Genomic DNA, 20,937 nt, shown 5'->3' with positions numbered 1-20,937 from the left:
CATCCATCCATCCATCCATCCATCCATCCATCCATCCATCCATCCATCCATCCATCCATCCATCCATCCATCCATCCATCCATCCATCCATCGTCCTTGTCAGGGTCAGGGTCCGTGCTTATCTCCAGCAGTCTACGGGCGAGAGGCAGGGTACACCCTGGTCAGGTTGCCAGTCTGTTGCAGGATTCAGTTCGTATTAAAGGCAAAAAAAACCCAAAAGACTTTACATCAAATTAGAAAACTATTGCTGAAGTTGACACCATTGTTCTCCCCCTGAAAGTTCGGTTTATTGGTTAAATTCTGAATGTCGCAAAGAAGACAAGGATTTTTCTCCAGATTTGGCTTTGAATCCTACTTTCAGCGTTCAGTCAGGGTGTCGTTTTCGTCCAGATCGAATCATCCCTCAATACTGCTTTAAACAAACACTTTGAATAGCTGGGTTTCTTTGATGGTAGAAGAAGAGATTGCTGCTTTGTGTAACATTTTATAAGATATGCAGCTTAGTTCCTGTAGATAAAGTAACAGGACTTTGCTAAACCTCTTGGATATGGTAAAAATAGCAAGCTAACTGTTATCTGCTGTCAACATATATTTATAAGGAGTTTTCTGAAGTCAAAATTGACTTCTGAAGTCAAAATTGACTTCTGAAGTCAAAATTGACTTCAGTAGATCTGAGGAGGCTGCCAGCACCGAGGTTTTAGTTTCTTCTGCAAAGTAACACTAAACATCTATATGCCTGAACACCAAAACATACACTAACGGTACAGAAGCAGAACAAAGACTTCGTCCGTTAAAGTTTGGGTTCGGAAGAAGCTTCGGAGATCCTAGAGTGGACATCGTAAACATTAACACTTAAACTCCGCTGGGATTTGAAAAAGGTGTTAACAAACACAATATAACCGTGAGCTTGAGGCTCTTCGCCCTTTGGGATTGAAGTGAAGTTTGATAAGATCACCACCAGAAGCTGTCTTGCTGTAAATTAGGTTAACAACAAGTCACAACCGTAAAAGGACAGTTTAATACTGAGTTTAATACTAAATTAATTATTACTTGTTTCATTTTGCATTCATAAGAGAGAAACTTAGTTGCGCTGAAGGTCTTAAATTGTTCTGGTTTAAAATAGAGCTACTGGTTTGAATAGTTTGCCAATAAAAGCGATTTGGAATATAAAAATCTTTATTTTAACTTAAAAAAATGTGCAATGCAAACAAAAACTTTTTATAAATCCATATTTGATATCGGTCAGGCTTGGCTCTGATGTTCCTGCTTCGTGGCTCAAAGTAACCTAACACAGTTCAACAGGAGTTGGCATGAAGGACCAATCAGCCAATGAAAAGTAAATATTTGTGAAATATGTCTCCAGGCAACTAACATTGCATTCTTCTCGATTTTCCCTCCTTCTTCAAACCAATTTTTAAACTAGAGAGAGAGGCCTAAATGTAAACAAACTTTTACATTTACGGCTTACGTTTCATTAAAGCTTCTTGTTTTCGTAAAATTTCCAGATCTGCAGTACAGATCCCTCATTCTTTGATACTTATTTAAGACCTTTGAACATTTCTTTTAAACATACCCCTTTATACTAATAGAAATATTCATATTGTGAGCTTTCATTACCCATTTTGCACAGAAGAGGCTGATTTCACATAATCTGAGCGTTTTGGAAGGATGTTTTCAAAGGCCTTGCAGTTAACTGAGTGAACTCACAAAATGATTTCAACCAAATGTTAAGATTTATGAAATTCTATCTCAAACCAATTCCCATTAACTTCTTTATATAGTATTAACACAGACCTATTAAATAAAAATTTCATGATGCATATAAATTAATGTAATATAGAATATTTATTTATAATGAACAATTGTCAGGTTTGTGTCTTAAGAATTAATTAAGTATTCTTACTCAAAATATACTATGTGTATTTATTTCAATCAGATACAATTTATTGTTTGAGTTTTATATATCTTTGAGTAATTTAAACAATAAATTTTATGTTTTTGAAATAAATACACTCAGTATTATTTTTCAGAAAATATACTTTATAAATACTAAATACATAAACTTGATGTTTATGTATTAAAATGGAAAAGTTTTATTACACAAATGAATATGTAAGGTTTATTTATTAGGTTGATGTTAAATTTATAAAAAAAAAAAAAAAAGGAAATGGAAATTTGTTATGTAATAAAATTACATAAACCTTAAAATTTGGGTGAAATGTTTTCGTCAGAGCTGGAGTGATCCATTAGCTACATGTATTTTAATCTCTTTGGGTCTTTTGTTATATAAAGCAAGGAGTAACTTAATTAACCACAAACTAAGGTCTGTATTCTGTATTAAATGGCCATAATCCCACTTTCCTTTTATTAATCATAATATTGCCAATATCAGCAGAAAAAATACAAGCCGACCAGTTATAATAAATGGTTTATTCCCAGTTTAATCAATCATAAATCTCTATGAGATGATTTCTGCCACGGTTCAGGGGGTACTTTCATTTGAAAGAACTCTTTGTTCTTGACTTTAAAGTAGAAATATATATTCCCCTAAAGTTCAGCCACAGCACATTTAGATTAGTGAAATAAAAATCTTAGAAACACACACACAATTGTTTGAACACAAAGTTCTCCAAGTGACGAACTTCATTATCAGATCCAGACAGTTATATGTGTCAATATGGGATGGAAATCAAACATAAATGCCAAAACTGAGCAAGTCTGGTGTTGGTTTAGAGATTAAATCCATGTCGCTGGATATTATAAAACCCAGAAAATTGCGCCATAGATTCAGATTTTCTTTTATGTAAATCCATACGGTGCTGTCGCAACCTTGGAGCTGAAAACATTGGCTCAATGATCCAAACACCTCCCCTGTAATCTGATTTCTGTGAGAACGTAAGTCAGTTTAAAAAGATGCTTGTTGTTGTTTTTTTTCTCTCTTGAACAGGAAGCTGAAGCTGGAGAAGGAGCTGGCTGGGATGCTGTGGAGGATTCGCTGGGAGGAGCTTCAGTTTGAGAGCCCCAATAAATACCACAAACGAGCCGGCAGCAGGTTAACCCTCTCACAGGTAGATGGACTCGAATAATTATACAAAGCACATAAATGAGGCAACACCTACTTGATCTCACATTAAAAGCTTTCTTTTTTTTTGCCTTCTATTGATGCATGTTGTGAAACTGGCTTTTATTTTACACAGTATACAGGCTTTTATCTTAAACACATCAGCCTTGAACAGTTTTTTTTTGCTTTCACTTACAATAAAATGTTTAAGACCATGAAATACATGTTATTTTATCAGGATTTTAGCCGAGAAAATACAGAAAGCTTTTTTTTTTTACTGTGATTTTATATATTTAGAAGAATATTGTTATCTTTTACAGTTTTCTGGGTATTTATTTCAGATTAGTGGAGCATAAGAACTTAAAGCTCCTTCCCTATGTTTGGTTTTGGGTACGGAAAGTAAATTTGGGCCAGAAGATCTGAGAGGTCTGAGTGGATGATGATCCACAGAGAGCAAGTCTGTAATGTCTTCTAGAGCTACATCATTCAGTGATTTATCGAGTAACAGAAGTATTTAAAATCTATTTCGTCAGATACAGGGAGCCAGAGGAAGGGCTTTAGATCTGGACTGATGTTCTCTACTTTCTTAGTTTTAGTGGCAGCAGGATTCTGAATTCTTAAAAGCTTGCGAGATCAGGATGGTCTCATGAGGCTATGAAGACGCCACTGCAAGGATCAGTTCTCATAAAGATGAATACATGAATTAGTGTTTCAACATCCTGCTGAGACATTTTTACTTTAATCCTCACTGAAAAAAAAGAATGCAACCATTTTTGGCATTTACTTAATCATATTCAGTTACTTTAATACAGGTTACTTTTAGGGGGTATCGGGGCCCCGTCCAATACTGGTATTGGTATCGGCGCAACACTAGTTTTGTCCCCTACATGAGGGTGGCGAGTTGAAATGATAGCGGGAAGGAATCAACTCTATCGCTTCAAAGGCTGAAACCTGACTCCAACCCTGTTCTTCTGGTTCAATTTCCATGTTTTCTAAGCCAAAACAAGTCTTTGGGGTACCGTATAAAGCCTCGACATCAATGCTAATTCTGACATTTTAAATTGAAAAACTTCCTGGATGGGAAGCAAACGTCTTGAAACTTGGAAACCAAGTCCTGTGGATTGTTTTTGAACTTTTTTTGGAACAGTAAGGCAACGATCTAAGGCACACCAGCAACAAACATATTCAACTAAAATATGCAATTTGTATTTATCCAAGTAATTTTGTGCAAAAGAAATCTGAACCTGCCAAGAAAAAAGTTATAAATGATTGCATTTTACGTCTGTCCTGAGCTGCGTTTAAACATTCCTAAAAGCCTTTCCAGCGGTTTAATCCAAGGTGGCTGAGCTTGCAGCGGCAGATGCACATCATATAGTCGTTAAAATGAGCTTTTGGTCTGGCCTTGCTCCTTACTGTACATCCAGGGTACGATGCCTCATCGCGTTCACTGGGTGTCGGGTTCTGTCATCTGGGGGTGGAATGCATCTTTGGGTTTGGCCTCTGCTCACACCTGCAAGTGTTCATGGAAATCCAATACACACACCTTTTTTAATGGCTGCTTGTCAGTCTTGTTCTTCCCATGTTTTTCCAAACTTCTTAGACTTCCAATTTTTTCCATCTGCATTCATTACAAATCCATAGTTAACAGTGATTTTTAGAAATCCAGTTTGTATTACAGTTACAGTAGATAATTCTATTGCACTTTCCTAAAAATACTCCTTTCTCTGATCTGAACTCACTAACAGACGTCTGTTCTTCTCACTACTCCTCTCCATCTTCTCAGAGAGGCTCCAGCTACGGCTCCTTGATAACTGCCCATGGAAAATATCAGCTATTTGCAAAAACTGGCTATTTTAAGGTAAGGCTTAGTGAGTTCTGACATTTTCAACTCCTGCACACTCCTTTCCCACCCACACACATGTGCATGCTTGCAGAGAAAGAAAGCTGGAGAGCTGGAGAGGCGAGAGAAAGAGAGTGTGTGGGCGAATTTAGGTAGTTGGTTTTAACGTGAGCTGCAGAATGCGTCAGTTTGCTTTCCTGTTTATGTATTTATTTTTTATGTTTCCTGATATGTACTACTGTTTCACTGTCTGGACTCAATCATTAATATATTGTTGCTAAATTTTTGGACTAAAAATGGAGAAGGGTGAGTAGACGTGTGACAAAAATAGCCATTTTTTAGCAGAAAGCTCTTTTTTTTTAAATTATTTTAATACTAACAAACCTCTTAAGTTTCTACACTGACCTGAGGTGATAAAGTCCAAAGCAAAAAACATGATGTAACAGCTTTGGCAACCTGTAAAAGCTGAATAAAATGATTTATTTTGTTGCAGTGAGAAGTGGTTTCAGATTGTGAAGCTGTTACCAGCTTATTGTGTTTCTCATTTGAAAACTGTCCGATCTCGACTTTAAAACAGTGCCAATGGCTGACCTTGCTTCATGGTTACAGAGGCAGTATTTTTTTTTCTTTTAAACGGTCACTCTTGTGTCTCTGAGGAACCAGATCCCTAGTTTATAGGAAGGATTACAGGCCGTCACACAGCAAACAGCACATCCACTTATCCCTCTGCAGCAGACAGAGAAAATAGCTGTACCTGTACATCTAAATGTTCTGTCTGCAGAATGGAGCCTCGTGGTTCTTTTTTATGATTACTGCAAGAGATTCCTTAAAATTGTTCTTGTTATTATGAAAAAAAAAAATCATCATTGGCTCTGCATGTGTTTTATTTTGCACACAGGGGAACTTGGTGGCCATTAAACATGTCAACAAGAAGAGGATAGAGCTGACAAGACAAGTATTAATGGAACTTAAACATGTGAGTATTTATGTTATGTAACAACCCTCCACAATGCTGGATTTTGTTTTAATTGAACGTAAAAATTTTAGGTGTATGTTATACTAATGAAAACATTTTTAAGACAGAAATATTATGCTATGCTCTAGACAGCAACTGAAATCCTCCACAATAAGGATAAAAAGTAGAATTTTTCCAATCATATCATTGTAAAGTTTAGTGGAGGATAAAACTGCTAGAGAAAATTTCACAAACATTAATAGTAGCTGCAGTCTTCAGAGAGTTAGGAGACATGGTTATCCAAAGCTGCAGCAAGGCAGAGAGAGATGAGGATGAAGTTCAAGCCTCATCTTCCACTGATTATAAGGGTGTGACTTTAAATCTCTGGCAAACAAAATGGACAAACCTGGTGCCTGTTCCTTTCCAAGGGGAAAGGAACAGGCACAAGGGGGCAGCAGAGAGTAATACCAAACTGACAGGAAACCAACATAAAGACGAAAAATAACAAAGAAACTTAAAATAAAATTAAACAGAGGGCATAACCCTCATACTAAGTGTGCAACATACTCTATAAATGCAGATGAGGATCCAACAAATTGAAAGCCTTCTTGCTCAGCAACAAACTCTGGATCACTGGATCATCTGAAAGAACTACTTAAAAGGGAAAACATAACCTCCAGGGAGGAGCACAGGGAATAACTGTGGCATATACAAAGGCAACTTAGTCAGACTTAAAGATGGCAAGGAGGCTAGAAAAAAATGGAGAGCAGGCTCTAACAGAGCAATATAACAGATGTGAGTTCAGGGATGATGATCAGAGGCCTCAGGCAGAAAGAAGAACAGATAGATGAAAGTCTGAGCAGAACCAGTGAACTGAAGTTATTATTTAATATATTCAGTTTAGGAATAAACTCAGCGAAAAAGTTAAAATATTCCGTTCTCCCTCAGAAACACTGAATTTTTCATGTTTTTTTCTGAGAAACTGTGGAATCTACAGAGCCTCTTCCAGCTTAATCTGACAAAAGATACATTTTCTGGTGCTGTTGGAGACAATGAGAACCAACCTGTTGCTCTTACTCCTGTTGGCCCAGCTGAGTAGGCAAACAAGCAGCTTTCCGTGCTCTCTGGAGTTTACTCAGCAATGCTGGAGGAGAAGACACTTCTGACTTTATATCTTCTTCATTTCCATTGTACCAAGAAGTGGAAGCCTGGCTTTTGTCAAAAATGTTAAGGCAATGCTTACGGTTGTTATCGGAAAAATTAACATCTTTAAACCTTTCTGCCATAAACAGCAGCAGCTGTTGATTAAACAAAAGGTCACTTCATCTGGGGAATATTTACAAGTAAGTGATAAGGAAGCTGGAGGAGGAAAGAGAGGTAAAGAAAAAGCTCACAACTTGTGGTTTGGTGATGGAAACTCGTCGTGGCACGGGGGGGGGGGGAGCCATAGCTGGGAAATTACACTGGCAGGCACGGAGAGGATGGATGCTTGTGGCCGTTGATCATTCGTACTTATAGTTTACAGCTCTTTTAGCTTTAACTTTGTGGTTCAGCAGTGAATTTTGGGTTGTTTTGTGTGAAGCTGCAGTCGTTTGGCGAGGATGGGGCCAGTTAGTGGCCATCGGTCAGTCGGGCAGGCTGCTGTCTGAGCTGGCAGCTTCTCCGATGCCCCGAGGGCCTGATGGCCTGTCAAACCTCAGCTCAGGGAAAGAAAAAAGCCAACCAGATGGGGAGAAACAGAAATGCCTGCCAGTGGAAACTTAACCACTTGTGTTCCAGAGAGCAGGAGAGGAAAATAAATGGGCCAAAGGGTAGGCTAACAACATCTCCCGAGCCGTGAAACAAGAGCTGTTCACGCTCGGCGTTTGCTGGGAGAGCGGCTGTCACTCACCGTGGTTGAAGAAGAAAAGAGCCCTGTTGAAGTGATGTTCTGCTATTTTGAAGCGGGCTGCAGATTTTTCGACTGCTGCCTCCATCAGCGCTCTTGCTGGCTGGAATGAAAGATTTTGGATTGTGGCGCTTTCTTTCTACAAAAGAGAAATCGACACGTTCTCATGAAAGGAAGCTGGCAGGAAAATGTTCCCTCTAAATCTTTTAACCTCAAACATCTGTGTTATTTTCCTGGTTCTAGTTAAATAGACCTGTATCATAAAACCAGTGTTTGATTAGTGATTATTTCCAATGTTCCTAGTTTTGCATTTCCTGCTTGTTCCACTCTGAAATGCTTGCCTAACAGGGCTTTATACCCCAAATCCACTGAAGCACACTGGCTCATTCATAAACCCCAGGATCAACTCATGCAATACATGCACATGTGTCAACTAAGAACCCTGGGCAGGAACGCCTCTCAACACATAGAAACAGACCCAGCACAACCAGGTCCACTGCAAACAGACTATTTTGATGAAAAGCTGGCAGAGTTATCCTGAAAAGTCAATGCCTAAATGAGCCATCAGTCCTCTCCTCCCCGTCCTCTGTCTCCGTGGGGTTTGGGAATGTGATGTTTGGAAAGAGCCGGGGCTCACAGCCGCCCCTGTGTTTGTGTGGTTATTTTCAGATGAGAGACGTTCAGTTCAACCATCTGACCAGGTTCATCGGGGCCTGCATCGACGCTCCCAACATCTGCATCATAACAGAGTACTGCCCCAGAGGAAGCCTACAGGTGAAGTCTGTTTTTTATTAATGAATTTTACTGGATTGTTATGTGAGGGGGCCAACATTAAGTCACAAACACTCATGGATTGGAAGAAAACAAACAGAAGTTCATAAATTTTCCTGACAAATAAGACTAAAAACAAAAAAATAGCATTTTGATTCTTCCTACTCTCTTTTTAGACTCATAAATGATGTTTAGCTTGAAAAATTTAGGGCTCCTTCACAGGGCAGAGTGTAGGCATGAAGTCCACAAAATTGGCCTCAAATGAAAGGTGTAAATTTAAGATTTATTATAAGTATGTTTTATGGAATCACATTTTATTGAATATTGTAATTATGTCAATAAAATGATACAAAAAACAAACAGAGATGTAATAAATATATATATAAAATGTATTTAAAAAAAAAGATAAATCAATTTTGTGTTAAAGCAGCGGTTTTTCATATTTATGGCCTACAATAATAGGTCGGGTCAACCAAGGTCAAGTTCAGGCTTAAATCTCACTAACAATCTATGGAAAGATCCAATCCTGCATCCAATCTGACTTAGAGCAAATTTAAAAGGAATAATCGGTGGAAATGTTTCCAGATGTACAAAGCTAGTTTATAGAAATATGAGTCTATTAAGTATAGATTCATCATTGTTGATTTAAAATTCTCATTGTTCCTTTTTTTTTAAGACCTTTATTATCAGGAGACTTCTAATATATTGAATACAGTAGCAGCCATTCAAAATGGCCCTTCCCAGTCAAACGCCAGCTGAATGGCAGCTCACTTCCCTCCAACTTCCAGCGAAATCCCCTCCAACTTCCAGCCACTGGAGTGATAACTTCTTGCATATTCTTTTACTGTGACTCCTCCCTTTCACTGAATTACAGGGTCTGATCAGGAGATGACGCTTCTCTTTAGATCTTAATGTCCTCAAATCATGACAGAAAGAATATTTTAGTACAAGGATTGATACTTAAAGTCGTAGGGAACTCATATTTGAATGTCAAATCATTCTGGTTTAAACATGTCTGTGAAAAAACAATCAGTTGGGGTTTTTATTCGTTATTTTATGCAGGCCAGTTAGTTATACCTCAGCTTGTACACTTAAATTTGGCCAATCATATATCAACGGTCATCTGTCAATCACATTTTTTTCGGTCATAGCATCTTGATTCATTTACAGAATCATTTCCTTTCCCATTGAGTTCCATCCCAGTGTTCACGGGGATGGACATCTGTGTCTTCGGCAGGCGTAGAGCTAGCAGAACTGGTACCGTTGCTAGGCAAGGGCTCAAACATGTACGGCTGGAAGCCTCCTACACTTCTACACTTCTTTGTCCCCGCTTTCCTCCTCTAAATAAAAAACAGTATGACGGAGGAGACTCATCCACGACCTCCTACACTAAACTTTCCTCGTCTTGCATATTTCCTCTGTCCATAGCGTTCCTTGACAGTGTCGTTTCTAAGTCACCAATTTAGTGCTACTTGGTCCCAATGGAATTTCCCATTGTGAACCTGCTAGCACTAAGTTGCAAACTGGTTAGCAAGATGCTTCCGACAAACCGGGAACAACCAAGCTAACTTGCGAACCTTCCGCCACAACAATCCCGCCCTCTTGTTAAACGACCAATCACATTCACTTTATTCACTCGTGTAAAGTCGTGCACCACTCGGGAGAATTCGGAAATGCAACAGTTGGAACGGAGCCATCAAGGAAAGTGGGGAAATTTTGAATGGCTACTACTGTATATCTTGTCCTTAATGTCTCACCTTCTGCTTTTTTTTTTTACATGTCCTCCCAGGTAGATACCTTAAGGTTTGAGGTTATAAGTATATATAATGTTAGAAATTCAGAAAGGAAGAGATTCCAATATGGCCAGCCTGTTTTAAGAAATGGTATACTATTTGACCTTTTCAAACAGTCCTTTTTTACACCAAATGCAAAACAGAAAGTATTTTGAAAATGCTCCAAGCATGATGAAAAACAACCCAAACAGCTGATTTTACTATGGATTGAAAAGGTTTGTTTATTTCTTCTGCTGTTTTAATTGTATCTTTGAGCTCATTTTTCAACTGATAATGAAATGCATGATGAACTCAAACTTCTTGGCCAGGGCTCCTGACACTGATATGACTGGGGATCGTTACTGAGGATAAAATTTAACGTCAACAGTTGTTGAGAAAGACCCCCCTAAAAGGGCAGTTTGAGCTGATGTGATGCAGCTACACGTCAAACCTGGATCCAGATTCCAAGAACAGAGTCAACTCAGGGAGTTTTTTTATTAATACCCTGCAAGGGCTCCATTTATGTCAGTAAAGATGAACAGGAAAGAAAAATTTTGATTCCGTGCTTCATCATAAAATAAACTTCAGTCTCAGCGGATGAAAAAGTTCAGGTTGTTTCAATGCTTTTCGATCTGTTCTTGCTCTTCCAGGACATTTTGGAGAATGAGAGCATAAACCTGGACTGGATGTTCCGCTACTCACTGATCAATGACATAGTAAAGGTAAGTGGCCTTCAGGCTGCAGATGAGGTAAACAAATGAACCAGACATCAAAGGCAGGAGTATTGATTTATGTGTTTTCGCTTGGGCACCAGGAATAGGCTGCTTCTTGTGCTATACAGATATGCGCAAATCTTTCGAGGTTGCCATGGTTTCACAGGAACAGATATGAAGAGTTGTGTAAAGAAGAAGAAACAAGTGCTTAATAATAATAATGTTTTGTCAACTTAGAGGATGATTATGATGGCATATAACATGTTTTTAAAAGGCCACAAATACATAAAAAATCCATTTTAAGTTTAGTTAAGGCTAAGACAGTTTAGTCACAGAAATAAAAAAGATTTGTTTAAATAATTATTTTCTGTTAAATTAAAACATTGCAAAAACAATCTAGAAACAAACAAACATTTCTTAAATTTAGTGTATTTACCTTTAAATAGGTAAATGAGGTAGTTTGCCAATGGAATGAGTATTTTTACTCTTAAAATGAGATATTTATATAAAATGCACTTGAGATAAGCCAATGCAGTTGTGTTTTCTTATTTTAAATGTAAATTGTCTTGTTCTATTGGCAAGATGTCTCATTTATCTCCTCAATTCAAGAACAAATGCACTTATTTTAAGAAAACTATAACTTATCTTGATTTAGATTTTTTTCTGTGTAAGCAAGGGTTAATTTCTAACACTAATCACTTCCAAATAGAAACAATTGTAAACAAAAAGTGAACTTGAGGTGATAATAAAAAAAAAATCTACTTTTGTGTTTTGACATCCACTCATTAGTGCATCTAGTATCTAGATAAAAAAAAAAAAAAGCAGCTCTAGCCGGATAATATTGCACCAAGTTTAGATTTTATTTACTCTAAATAATGTAAAAACACTGATAAAATAGTTTTTTTTTTTATAATAAAAAACATTATTTTAATTTTTCTTACATTTTCTATAGCAAAGATTTCTTTGAATTTTTCTCTACCCTAAAATGCACCTTCTTTTGCTTTTTGAACCTTTGTTAACGTCTAATGTTTCTGGGCAACATAAAATAAATATTCTGGTTGTTTCATAATCACATGGTTAAAAGCTATCAAAGTATTTTGGTTGTAATTTTATGGAATCATACAACAGCCTGCAGTTCCGTTTTAGCATTTAAACACCTCTTTGATAGTGCCTGTAATTTGTTTATTATTTTCAGACTAAATTAACAATGTTTTATTTATTATTTTAAAATGTGAAGTAAGATGCATTATAAATACAACTATAATTTAAGTGTAGAATAAATGTACAAACATATTTGAAATTATTATGATGCAAATTCTTTTTTCTTTTTTTTTTTGCTGTTACTGTTGTTTTTAATTAGCCTAGCCTAGCTAGCCCAGCTAGCCTAGCCTAGCTAGCTTACTTCCCTCCTTAATGGGAAATGTTTTGGATGTTTTCAGAGATTATTATTTTTCTAACTGCCATTATGTTATGTTTTTTTATGGCAATATTTCTTTATTTGTCATATTTTTTTTTACTTTTACAAAAGCTAGTTAATTGTAGCTTCAATTATCTTGGCTAAAAATAAAGCTAAAATCACCATGGCTACTTCGAAAGATTACCCATTCTAGCATCTCATATGGTTCTTGTTTGTCTAACATTTTTTATTATTGGAAAATGTTATTTGAAAAGTTAATTTCTTTCAGTAATATAGATTGTGAAAATTTTAAACACTGAAGTTTTCAATCCTTTATTTTTGGTAATTATCATTTTTTATCTGATGAAAACACAACATTTAAGAATAAAGTATTTAATCATGCTAACTAAAATAATTTTCAACATTAAATGTCATACTTTGGCTCAAATTATGATTATCTAAAAAAAAAAAAGGCCTGAAATAACCCTGACTGTTGACAAAGATGATAAATAATGGCGGCTATTAGGTAGTGGAAGTTTACTGACTGAGGAGCTGTTTTTGAAAAGAGACGATTTTCAATAAGCCTTTGCAAAGTTTTCCTATACATTATTTGGATGTCCTTAATTGGATTTGCTGTTTGATGTAAACAAACTGAGACTGAAAGAGGAGGATTTTGATATTTGCCCTCTCTGCACCAGGGAATGAACTATCTCCACAACAGCTACTTTGGCTGCCATGGAAATCTGAAGTCATCTAATTGTGTGGTGGACAGCAGATTTGTTTTGAAAATCACAGATTATGGTTTGGCCAGCTTTCGCTCATCCTGCGAAAATGATGATTCCCATGCCCTCTATGCAAGTAAGTTAGCTTCATACCGTCCTTTTAGAAACCCCAGATTAATGTGTTGTGTATTTGGGACTTAGTTTTCCTCTCTTTCACTTTTCCAGAGAAACTTTGGACAGCTCCTGAGCTGCTTATATATGACCGCCACCCCCCTCAGGGGACTCAGAAGGGTGATGTGTACAGCTTCGGCATCATACTGCAGGAAATAGCTCTTAGAAATGGACCTTTCTATGTGGAAGGCATGGATCTCAGCCCTAAAGGTAAACACAGCTGTCTGTTACAATCCAGCTTACTTCTAAGGAATTAAATGATCAGTCCCTTTAAAATAACAAACTAAAAAAGGAAATTCAACAGGAAATCAGTAGAAAAAACACCCCATGACATCATCTATATTTATTTATTTTTGTTAACATTATGCAATACCCATGTTTTCTTTTCAATGTAGCATGGCTTGATTTCTTGTCACCTATCAGAATGGCGCTTTATTAGGCCAGATTGTTTGCCAGAAGACATGATAGAGTCTCACAGGTCGATTCTCAATTCACAAGTATGTTTTAACAAGAAGACAATAAGTATGGACATGGGGAAAAACGGAGCACGCATAAAAAAATCTGTGACAACTGGAAGTGTAATCATGACATCATCACCTGCTCGGCTTGTGTGAACCTGCATTTCATCTCCTGTTATTAATAGTCTCTAGATCGGAGGTCTTCAACAGAGGGTCCGTGACCCCTAGGGGGTCCACAGAGGTACTGCATGGGGGTCCTGAAAGTTTTGTTTGATAAGACTTTTTTTATATGCCTCCCCTGCAATTTTTTTCCTCCAATTGAAATATGTTTAAATACACAGTAACATGAATTCATCACACTGTAGTAAACAGATAAATGGAGACAGAAGATGTCTTTCAGTCATCAATGCACACGTTCAGCGACACACAGGAGCTCTTTCAAGCTGGACACCGTTTCATTCACAACACCTGTCCCATCAACCAGGAAACAGAATAACTTTAATAATCCCAGGGAGAAATTACTTTCGTTACATGACTCCATCTGTAATGGAGTGACTATAGGACCAGTTTTATATAACACAATTTCATCCAATATATATAATTAGGGGGCCCCCGCTCCATCTCTCCATCAGTTTGGGGGTCCTTAGCCTGGAAAACATTGACGACCCCTGCTTTAGATAAGCATGATTCCCCTACTAAATGAAAAATTAGTAATAATTTGTTAACACACTCAACCAAATGAACGTTTTGCCAAATAAAAAAAACAACAAAAAACCCGCCATCGGAGTAAGAGGTGCTTCACAGATGGTGACAGAAAACTGCTGCCGACAGGGTAAGATTAGCCCTGGCTGCGTTTAGCCTTGGAGGTCTGCTGGTTGCCACGGTCCTCTCAACATCACAACTTTTTAAAAAATTTCAATTATGCAGTAATTATATAGTATATAGTACACATAGTGTATCATCAAAATAAGTAATCCTCCTAACTGCCAATCATTCTGGTGATCTCTACTTGCTCATCTCCATTGTCACTTACCGGTGGTGAGTCTGACATAGTGGAAAAATTGCAAATCTTTTGGAAAGTAAGCTTGTATGAGCGATGCAAACAGCAACTTTTAAACAGAGCATGGACGAGGAGAAATGGGTTCATGCATGCTCTCGCACACGTTTAATAGGGATTTCCTCTCGGGAGCGGGTACAGGGTTGTACATGTGCATTTTTTTTTTTGAAGTGGAGAAGGCAGGTCTTTTCAAAAATTCACAAAAATCCTCCATTACACCTTTAAGTTTAAAGCGCTGTGTGACAAAAAAAAAAAGTAGTGCATTTCCCCCCTTTTTTAAGGGAAAAAATTTGTTGTTTTTTTTTTAGAGTCGAAAGATTGATATTATATCAGCCAGCCAAATATAGCAATATATCGCCAAATCAATTTTTTTCAAAAAACCCCAGATTGAACCTGATCAATCTAGATATAGATGTCATTTTAGGGGTCTGACAAATTTGTCAATTTGAGCAATAAACAGGACAACATTTACTGTTACCTTAGAAGGGAAGTTCATACATCCCAGGGCTGAATAACTTTTTGAAAACAAGCAATTAAGATATCATTAAATATCTAAAGCACCAAACAACTCTATAATCCATATTAAAATACTTTTTCCCTTCATTACGGTGTGCCCATAATTTTCAATGAGCTTTGCATCTTGGTTGCTAAATGCTAAATCAGATGTGCTGATAAACAGGAAGGTGCCTGAATTCCTAGATTACAGCCATAAAGAATGAATGATATACATGTGGTATAGATCAAAAATCCCATTCATTCATGTTGCAGCTGTGATTGAGATTTAATATATTGTTTGAAGCTTTATTTCAAACAGAAATATTGAAACAAAATCTATCTACAGCTACTTTATTAATAGAATATGACTTTATATTTTTAGTTTGGCCTTAGACACTAACAGAAGAGTCCCTTTTGTGTTTGAACAATGGTATATTTCCGATTTTTTCAATCAGTGTATCTTAAATTGCCTTTAAAAAATGTAGATAAACCTTGAAGGATCTATTGCCCACAATGTTATGAGGTGGAAAATGTAAAGGGACATTTTAATCAAAAACATTGTCCTTATACTTTTATAATAAAATATCAATCTTAGATTTCTTTGTTAGCCTGAAAGGGGAAAATGTGTGTTTTTCTTTCACAATATGACCAATATATAAATGCTAATATGGCAAAGAGGTCTTTAGATATGGTTTAGTGTCAGATGAAACCTGGGGAAATTTACTTCTTCCAAAGGATGAAGAGGTTTAACCACAGAGATCCTAGGAGGGGCTCCATCATATGGAGGGAAGCTACCGCTCCTCTGCATCGATAGGAACCAGTTAAGATGGTTTGGGCAAACTGCCATACCTCCTGTATGCCTTCCTCAGGAGTTTTTCCAGACCTGTTACATTTTGGGGAGACCAAAAAGCCGACCCAATCCACAATGCCTCACGTCAAAAAGAAAAAAAAAATGGATTCAAATACTTAGAATCAGAAAAGTTTTATGGCCAATTAGTGTTTTAAACATACAATGAAAATGCTTTGGTAAAGTTGCTACACATAAAACATAAAGTTGGCATAACTCAATTTAAAAAGTTGTATAGGAATGTTAGGAGGATGTTGAAAAAAAGGCACAACTTTCTCAACAGAAAGAGTAAAATATACATAACAGGAATATGAGATTAAATTAAACAGTATTTACATATGCAGACATCTATTTTTATTTGCAAAGGGAAAGTATCATTGGGGAACCAGGGGTGAAAGGGTTAACCTCTTCTGGACCAGGGATGAACCACATTGGCTACTTCAGTTGCCATGGGAATCTGAGGTCGTCTGACAGTGCAGTGGAAAGTCCATGTGATTTGAAAATGTTCTGTTAAACCTTTGTATTAAACATCTGCCTTAAGAACATCCAATAAATTGTTTGAAAATAATGGAAATATTCACTACCAGATCTTAGCATAAGGCCTTGGATCAGTTTTATTGTTTTTTTAAGTCATAATTTCTCTGCTTTTTACACTCCTACTGTAGACGTGTCTCTGCCTGTTAAATGAGGATGTTTAGGACTTAGCAGGGAGGTTTTATTCTGCTTATTTCCATGTAATGAATCCCTACTAAACGCTCTCCTTACTCAGAGACGGCGCTCACAAAGTGGATGCGCAAGAGCCTCATAAGGAGCTTCCTCAACCTGTTAGTTTGATTATAACTCTTTATACACAGTCACGAATGAGGCTGATGGCCCAAGAGGCTGGTGCTTATGTATTAACAGGCTGAGGACAGATCCCACCTATTCTCTGGTGTTTCAGTGTTTACAACCAGCATTTATTGGTAATGATTCTATTGAAACAAGATTCTTTTAAAAAAAAGTTATTATTGATATGGATTCATTAAATATTTAATAGTGTTACTTTGTTTTATTTATTAATAAGGAAATATTAGCATTAACATTAAGTCATATCCTATATCTGTTCAGACAGTGCCTTTATGAAAATAAAATAAAAATATGAAAGTGTTTTTTTTTTTTAAATACATTGTGCAGCTTTTATCTGCAAAGTGTGACTTTAGTCACATTTTACGTTTTAAATAGAAGTAATTTATGCAGAAAAATATAAAAAGAAATTCAATTTGATACATTAAAATATCAAGTTCTTTCACATATTTTATATCAAGTATCTCTTTTGGGTTAGAATGTATAAAAACTATATATTTTAGTGTATTCAGCCTAGATTAAAACCACTTTTACCACGGCTAACATACTCTAACTTGTATAATTTAGCATTTTATCAAGACAGACCATATCTGCATTTTAATATTATCTAACAAATTTTTAATATTTGTTTAGTCCAACCAAATGATTGATTAATGATTAAAAATGATTTCAATTGATCAGTTTTAGTATTTTTTTATGTTATTTGGTTTGCTATGGCTATGCTAAATTTTAGCTTCTGTTAGCCTTTAGCAGGAAGTACAGGAGTGCGCAGTTGGCATAGACTAAACAAATCAGTTCTCAATAAAATATAGATTTACATAATTTTATTATTTCTCGTTTTTAACGATGGTTTGAAACCTCAGCAATGATAAAAAAAAATTGTTTTCTGTTTGCTTTTTGGATCTTTCATATTTATATTCACTCTTGCCAGCAAGGGCATCTACAGTACAGCACACCAGGAACTCTGGCAGAAAGTTACCACATGAGTAAACAGGTTATTATTTAGATAAAAATGAAAATCTAGGATAAATATTTAAGTAGTTAATCATGTTAATGGCAGCAATTTGTTTTATTGGTGATGGAGGGGTTATATTGAATGGATCAGATTTTTGGGGGTTATAATCACCCTAAACCCCCCCTGCAGATTATGCACTTGTGTCATGACTCAGAACAGAAGGACACAGTATTCAGACAAGACAGTGGGATTACTCAAAAAAACTTTATTAAAACTAAACAGGTCTGCAGAAACAGTGTATAGGACGTGTGAGGCAGGAAACTATGGAGAGAGGAAACACAGGTTAGTGACCACGTAAACCTAACAGAGGAAGATTATGAACGCGAGTCTCTCACCTGGTTTACAAGTTAAGTCCATAGCCAGAGAACAAGGTAGGATCTAGCCGGTGGGCTGCCAACAAGAGTGTCCCAGCTGCTGCAGCCCCAAAGAACATGCAGGAGTCCGAAGACAGGTCAGGCAATCAGATCAGAAGAGGAACAGGCAGACTCTGTGGTCCAGGAGTTCGAAGCCAGGTCAGGCAAAATGTTCAGATGGAAACAGGCAGGTACAGTGGTTCAGAGGCAGAACAGATCAGGATCAGGAAATCAGAAGCACCAAAAAACTCTTAAAAACCTCTCACCACTGGCTAGAAGGAACAAGAATAATCTGGCCCTGATGCTGGATGCAAGCCCCTTAAATAGAGGCAGGAGCAGGTGGATCAGATGAGCAATGGTTAGAAACTGGGCAGAATTAGACAGGTGAGTTAAATTAATGATTAAGTAATCAGTGCTAAGATCATGACACACTTGTGTATGCAGTGATATTTGAACTAAGTAATTAATTGCTTTTCCAGTTCTTTTCTATTTTTGCTTTTTTCATGTTTTGATAATAAATGTTAGCTTAATATTGTTTAGGTTTTAACATAGCTGGAAACAAGGTTTTTTTCAAAGATGATTAATTTTACTTATTGTGGTGACATTTCTCTTAATTTTTTTCCAAGACAGTGGATCTTTAAAGGTTTGTTTAAAACAGGTTTTCTATCTTGTTTTTTTATAGCGAGGAATATAAAATATATACATAAACAGACTGAGAGCCTTATTACGTTTTGTGATAATCTTCAAAATCAACCAAAATTAATTATTAGTTTTCTGCTAGATAAGCATTAGATTTTTTGCATTTCATACATCTGTTACGTCCCCTGGCTGAGTCTAGGGGGTGTAAGGGACCAACATAAATGTAGTCAAAAGGGCATTTAAAGGTTTTATTCGGCCATTTCCTGTGAATAAATTATGGTAAAAGCTTCAGGGAGTGCCTAGGCCAAAATAACAAACAAAACAACCATAAAGAGAAAAAAGAAAAGTGGATTTGCCTAACTCAGTATGAAACCAAAATATACTAACCTATAAAATAACCTACCTAACCACCACATAAACAGGAGAAAACTGGGGTTAAACAAATAGGCAGCTCTTCCCTACAAAAACATCCAAGCAGGTTTATTTAACAGCCCTTTAGATTCAACAAAGAACACAGAGGTGCATGGCAGACAAATGGCTGAGAGGCCCTGAAATACTGCTTCACAGGCCTTAAATAGCCTTCAGGTGATCTTGATTGGACAGACTCAGGAAGCAGCAGCAAGTCTTAAAGGCGGAGCCTAAAACAGCAAGGTGTTAATTGGATGCAAGAACAAAGACATCCAACTTGGGGATGTAACACATGCTTTTGATACTATTTAAACTCATCTAATAAGACATCATATAAAATATAACCACGTGAAATGCATCACTTCATTCAAGTTCTTTACCGTTTACTTCCATCCTCAGAGATCATACAGAAGGTGAGGAACGGACAGAAGCCGTACTTTCGGCCAACCACAGATAACAAATGCCACCCAGAGGAGCTGACCGTCCTGATGGAGGCCTGTTGGGCCGAAGACCCGGCAGAGAGGCCGGATTTTGGCTACATCAAGATTTACATGGCAAAACTTAACAAGTAAGACCAACATATTACTTTTCTAAGTCGCCTAATAATTTTTTATTTAATTAAAATATTTCACATAATCACTGAAAATGGTAGAAACCTTAACAATAGAAAAATCTGTGACCTTATTCTAATTCAAATAATATGTTCTGATTAAATTACATTAAAAAAATACCCTTTTACTCATTATTTCCCTCCTCAGACGTAAAATAATGAACCTGAGATTGACAGAGGAGTTGCTTTGTCTGTAGACTTAATTGTTTCTCGGAGTTCAATAATTTGAAGGCTGAGAATACTGCTGTGAAAAAAGATAACCTTAAAAGATTCATGATAACCCTAAAAAAGGAAATAACAGGATTCATGCTCTGAAAATCAAGCAGACAATTTGCCGATGAAAGGCTGTTTGTAATTCCTGTCAGGCGGTTGTTAACGGGAAGTATCCTGTAGGAGCCTGAGTGTGTGTTTGAGAAAAGAGTTCGAGTCCGTGTTTCTGGTATTATTTTCGATGATCCTATGAATCATTCATGCGCATATTTTGGTCGGTGTACTATGTCGATACAGGAAAGGAGGCAAGCATGTTTTCCCCTGAGTGCTACGGATCTGTCAGAAAGAGTTACTGCAAGAATGGCAGCTGAAACAAAGTGACCCTAAAACACACACATGCACAGAAACCATATCCACTGCTTGCAACTTGGATATGAACTGGAAGCCTGTGGAAGCTTTTTTAGAAAGTACTTTTTACTTTTGACCCTAATATTAGCTTAATTTCAGATATATTAAATGATTTTTCTGGTCAATAATCAGCACTTTGTGCATATTAATGTTCTGTGCAGGCTGCAAAAACTCACCTATATACCTTCAGACAGTCTGATCTACGGAAGACCATTAGGGCCACTGAAAAAAAAAAGTTAACTGATTTTTAAATTTTATTTCAGTTTAATATGGGAAAAAAAGTCATAATTCTGACTTTTATCTCA

At 36.7% G+C, this 20,937-nt stretch overlaps 1 protein-coding gene across 1 annotated transcript in view; it reads left to right on the top strand.

The window, feature by feature from the left end:
- npr2 (natriuretic peptide receptor 2) overlaps nucleotides 1-20,937 on the top strand; it is a 115,649-nt gene that overhangs the window by 65,145 nt on the left and 29,567 nt on the right. The window contains exons 8-15 of the mRNA XM_015373194.1: nucleotides 2,948-3,068; nucleotides 4,845-4,919; nucleotides 5,800-5,877; nucleotides 8,414-8,518; nucleotides 10,938-11,009; nucleotides 13,095-13,254; nucleotides 13,344-13,499; nucleotides 19,804-19,972. Of these exons, the coding sequence (XP_015228680.1) occupies nucleotides 2,948-3,068; nucleotides 4,845-4,919; nucleotides 5,800-5,877; nucleotides 8,414-8,518; nucleotides 10,938-11,009; nucleotides 13,095-13,254; nucleotides 13,344-13,499; nucleotides 19,804-19,972 (936 nt within the window). The remainder of the gene's footprint in view (nucleotides 1-2,947; nucleotides 3,069-4,844; nucleotides 4,920-5,799; nucleotides 5,878-8,413; nucleotides 8,519-10,937; nucleotides 11,010-13,094; nucleotides 13,255-13,343; nucleotides 13,500-19,803; nucleotides 19,973-20,937) is intronic.

This window comes from Cyprinodon variegatus, unplaced genomic scaffold, assembly GCF_000732505.1.
Source record: "Cyprinodon variegatus isolate N-32 unplaced genomic scaffold, C_variegatus-1.0 Scaffold82, whole genome shotgun sequence".
Taxonomy (NCBI): domain Eukaryota; kingdom Metazoa; phylum Chordata; class Actinopteri; order Cyprinodontiformes; family Cyprinodontidae; genus Cyprinodon; species Cyprinodon variegatus.
The sequence above is the reverse complement of the archived record's forward strand: the minus strand, read 5'-3'. Positions and strand labels throughout refer to the sequence as shown.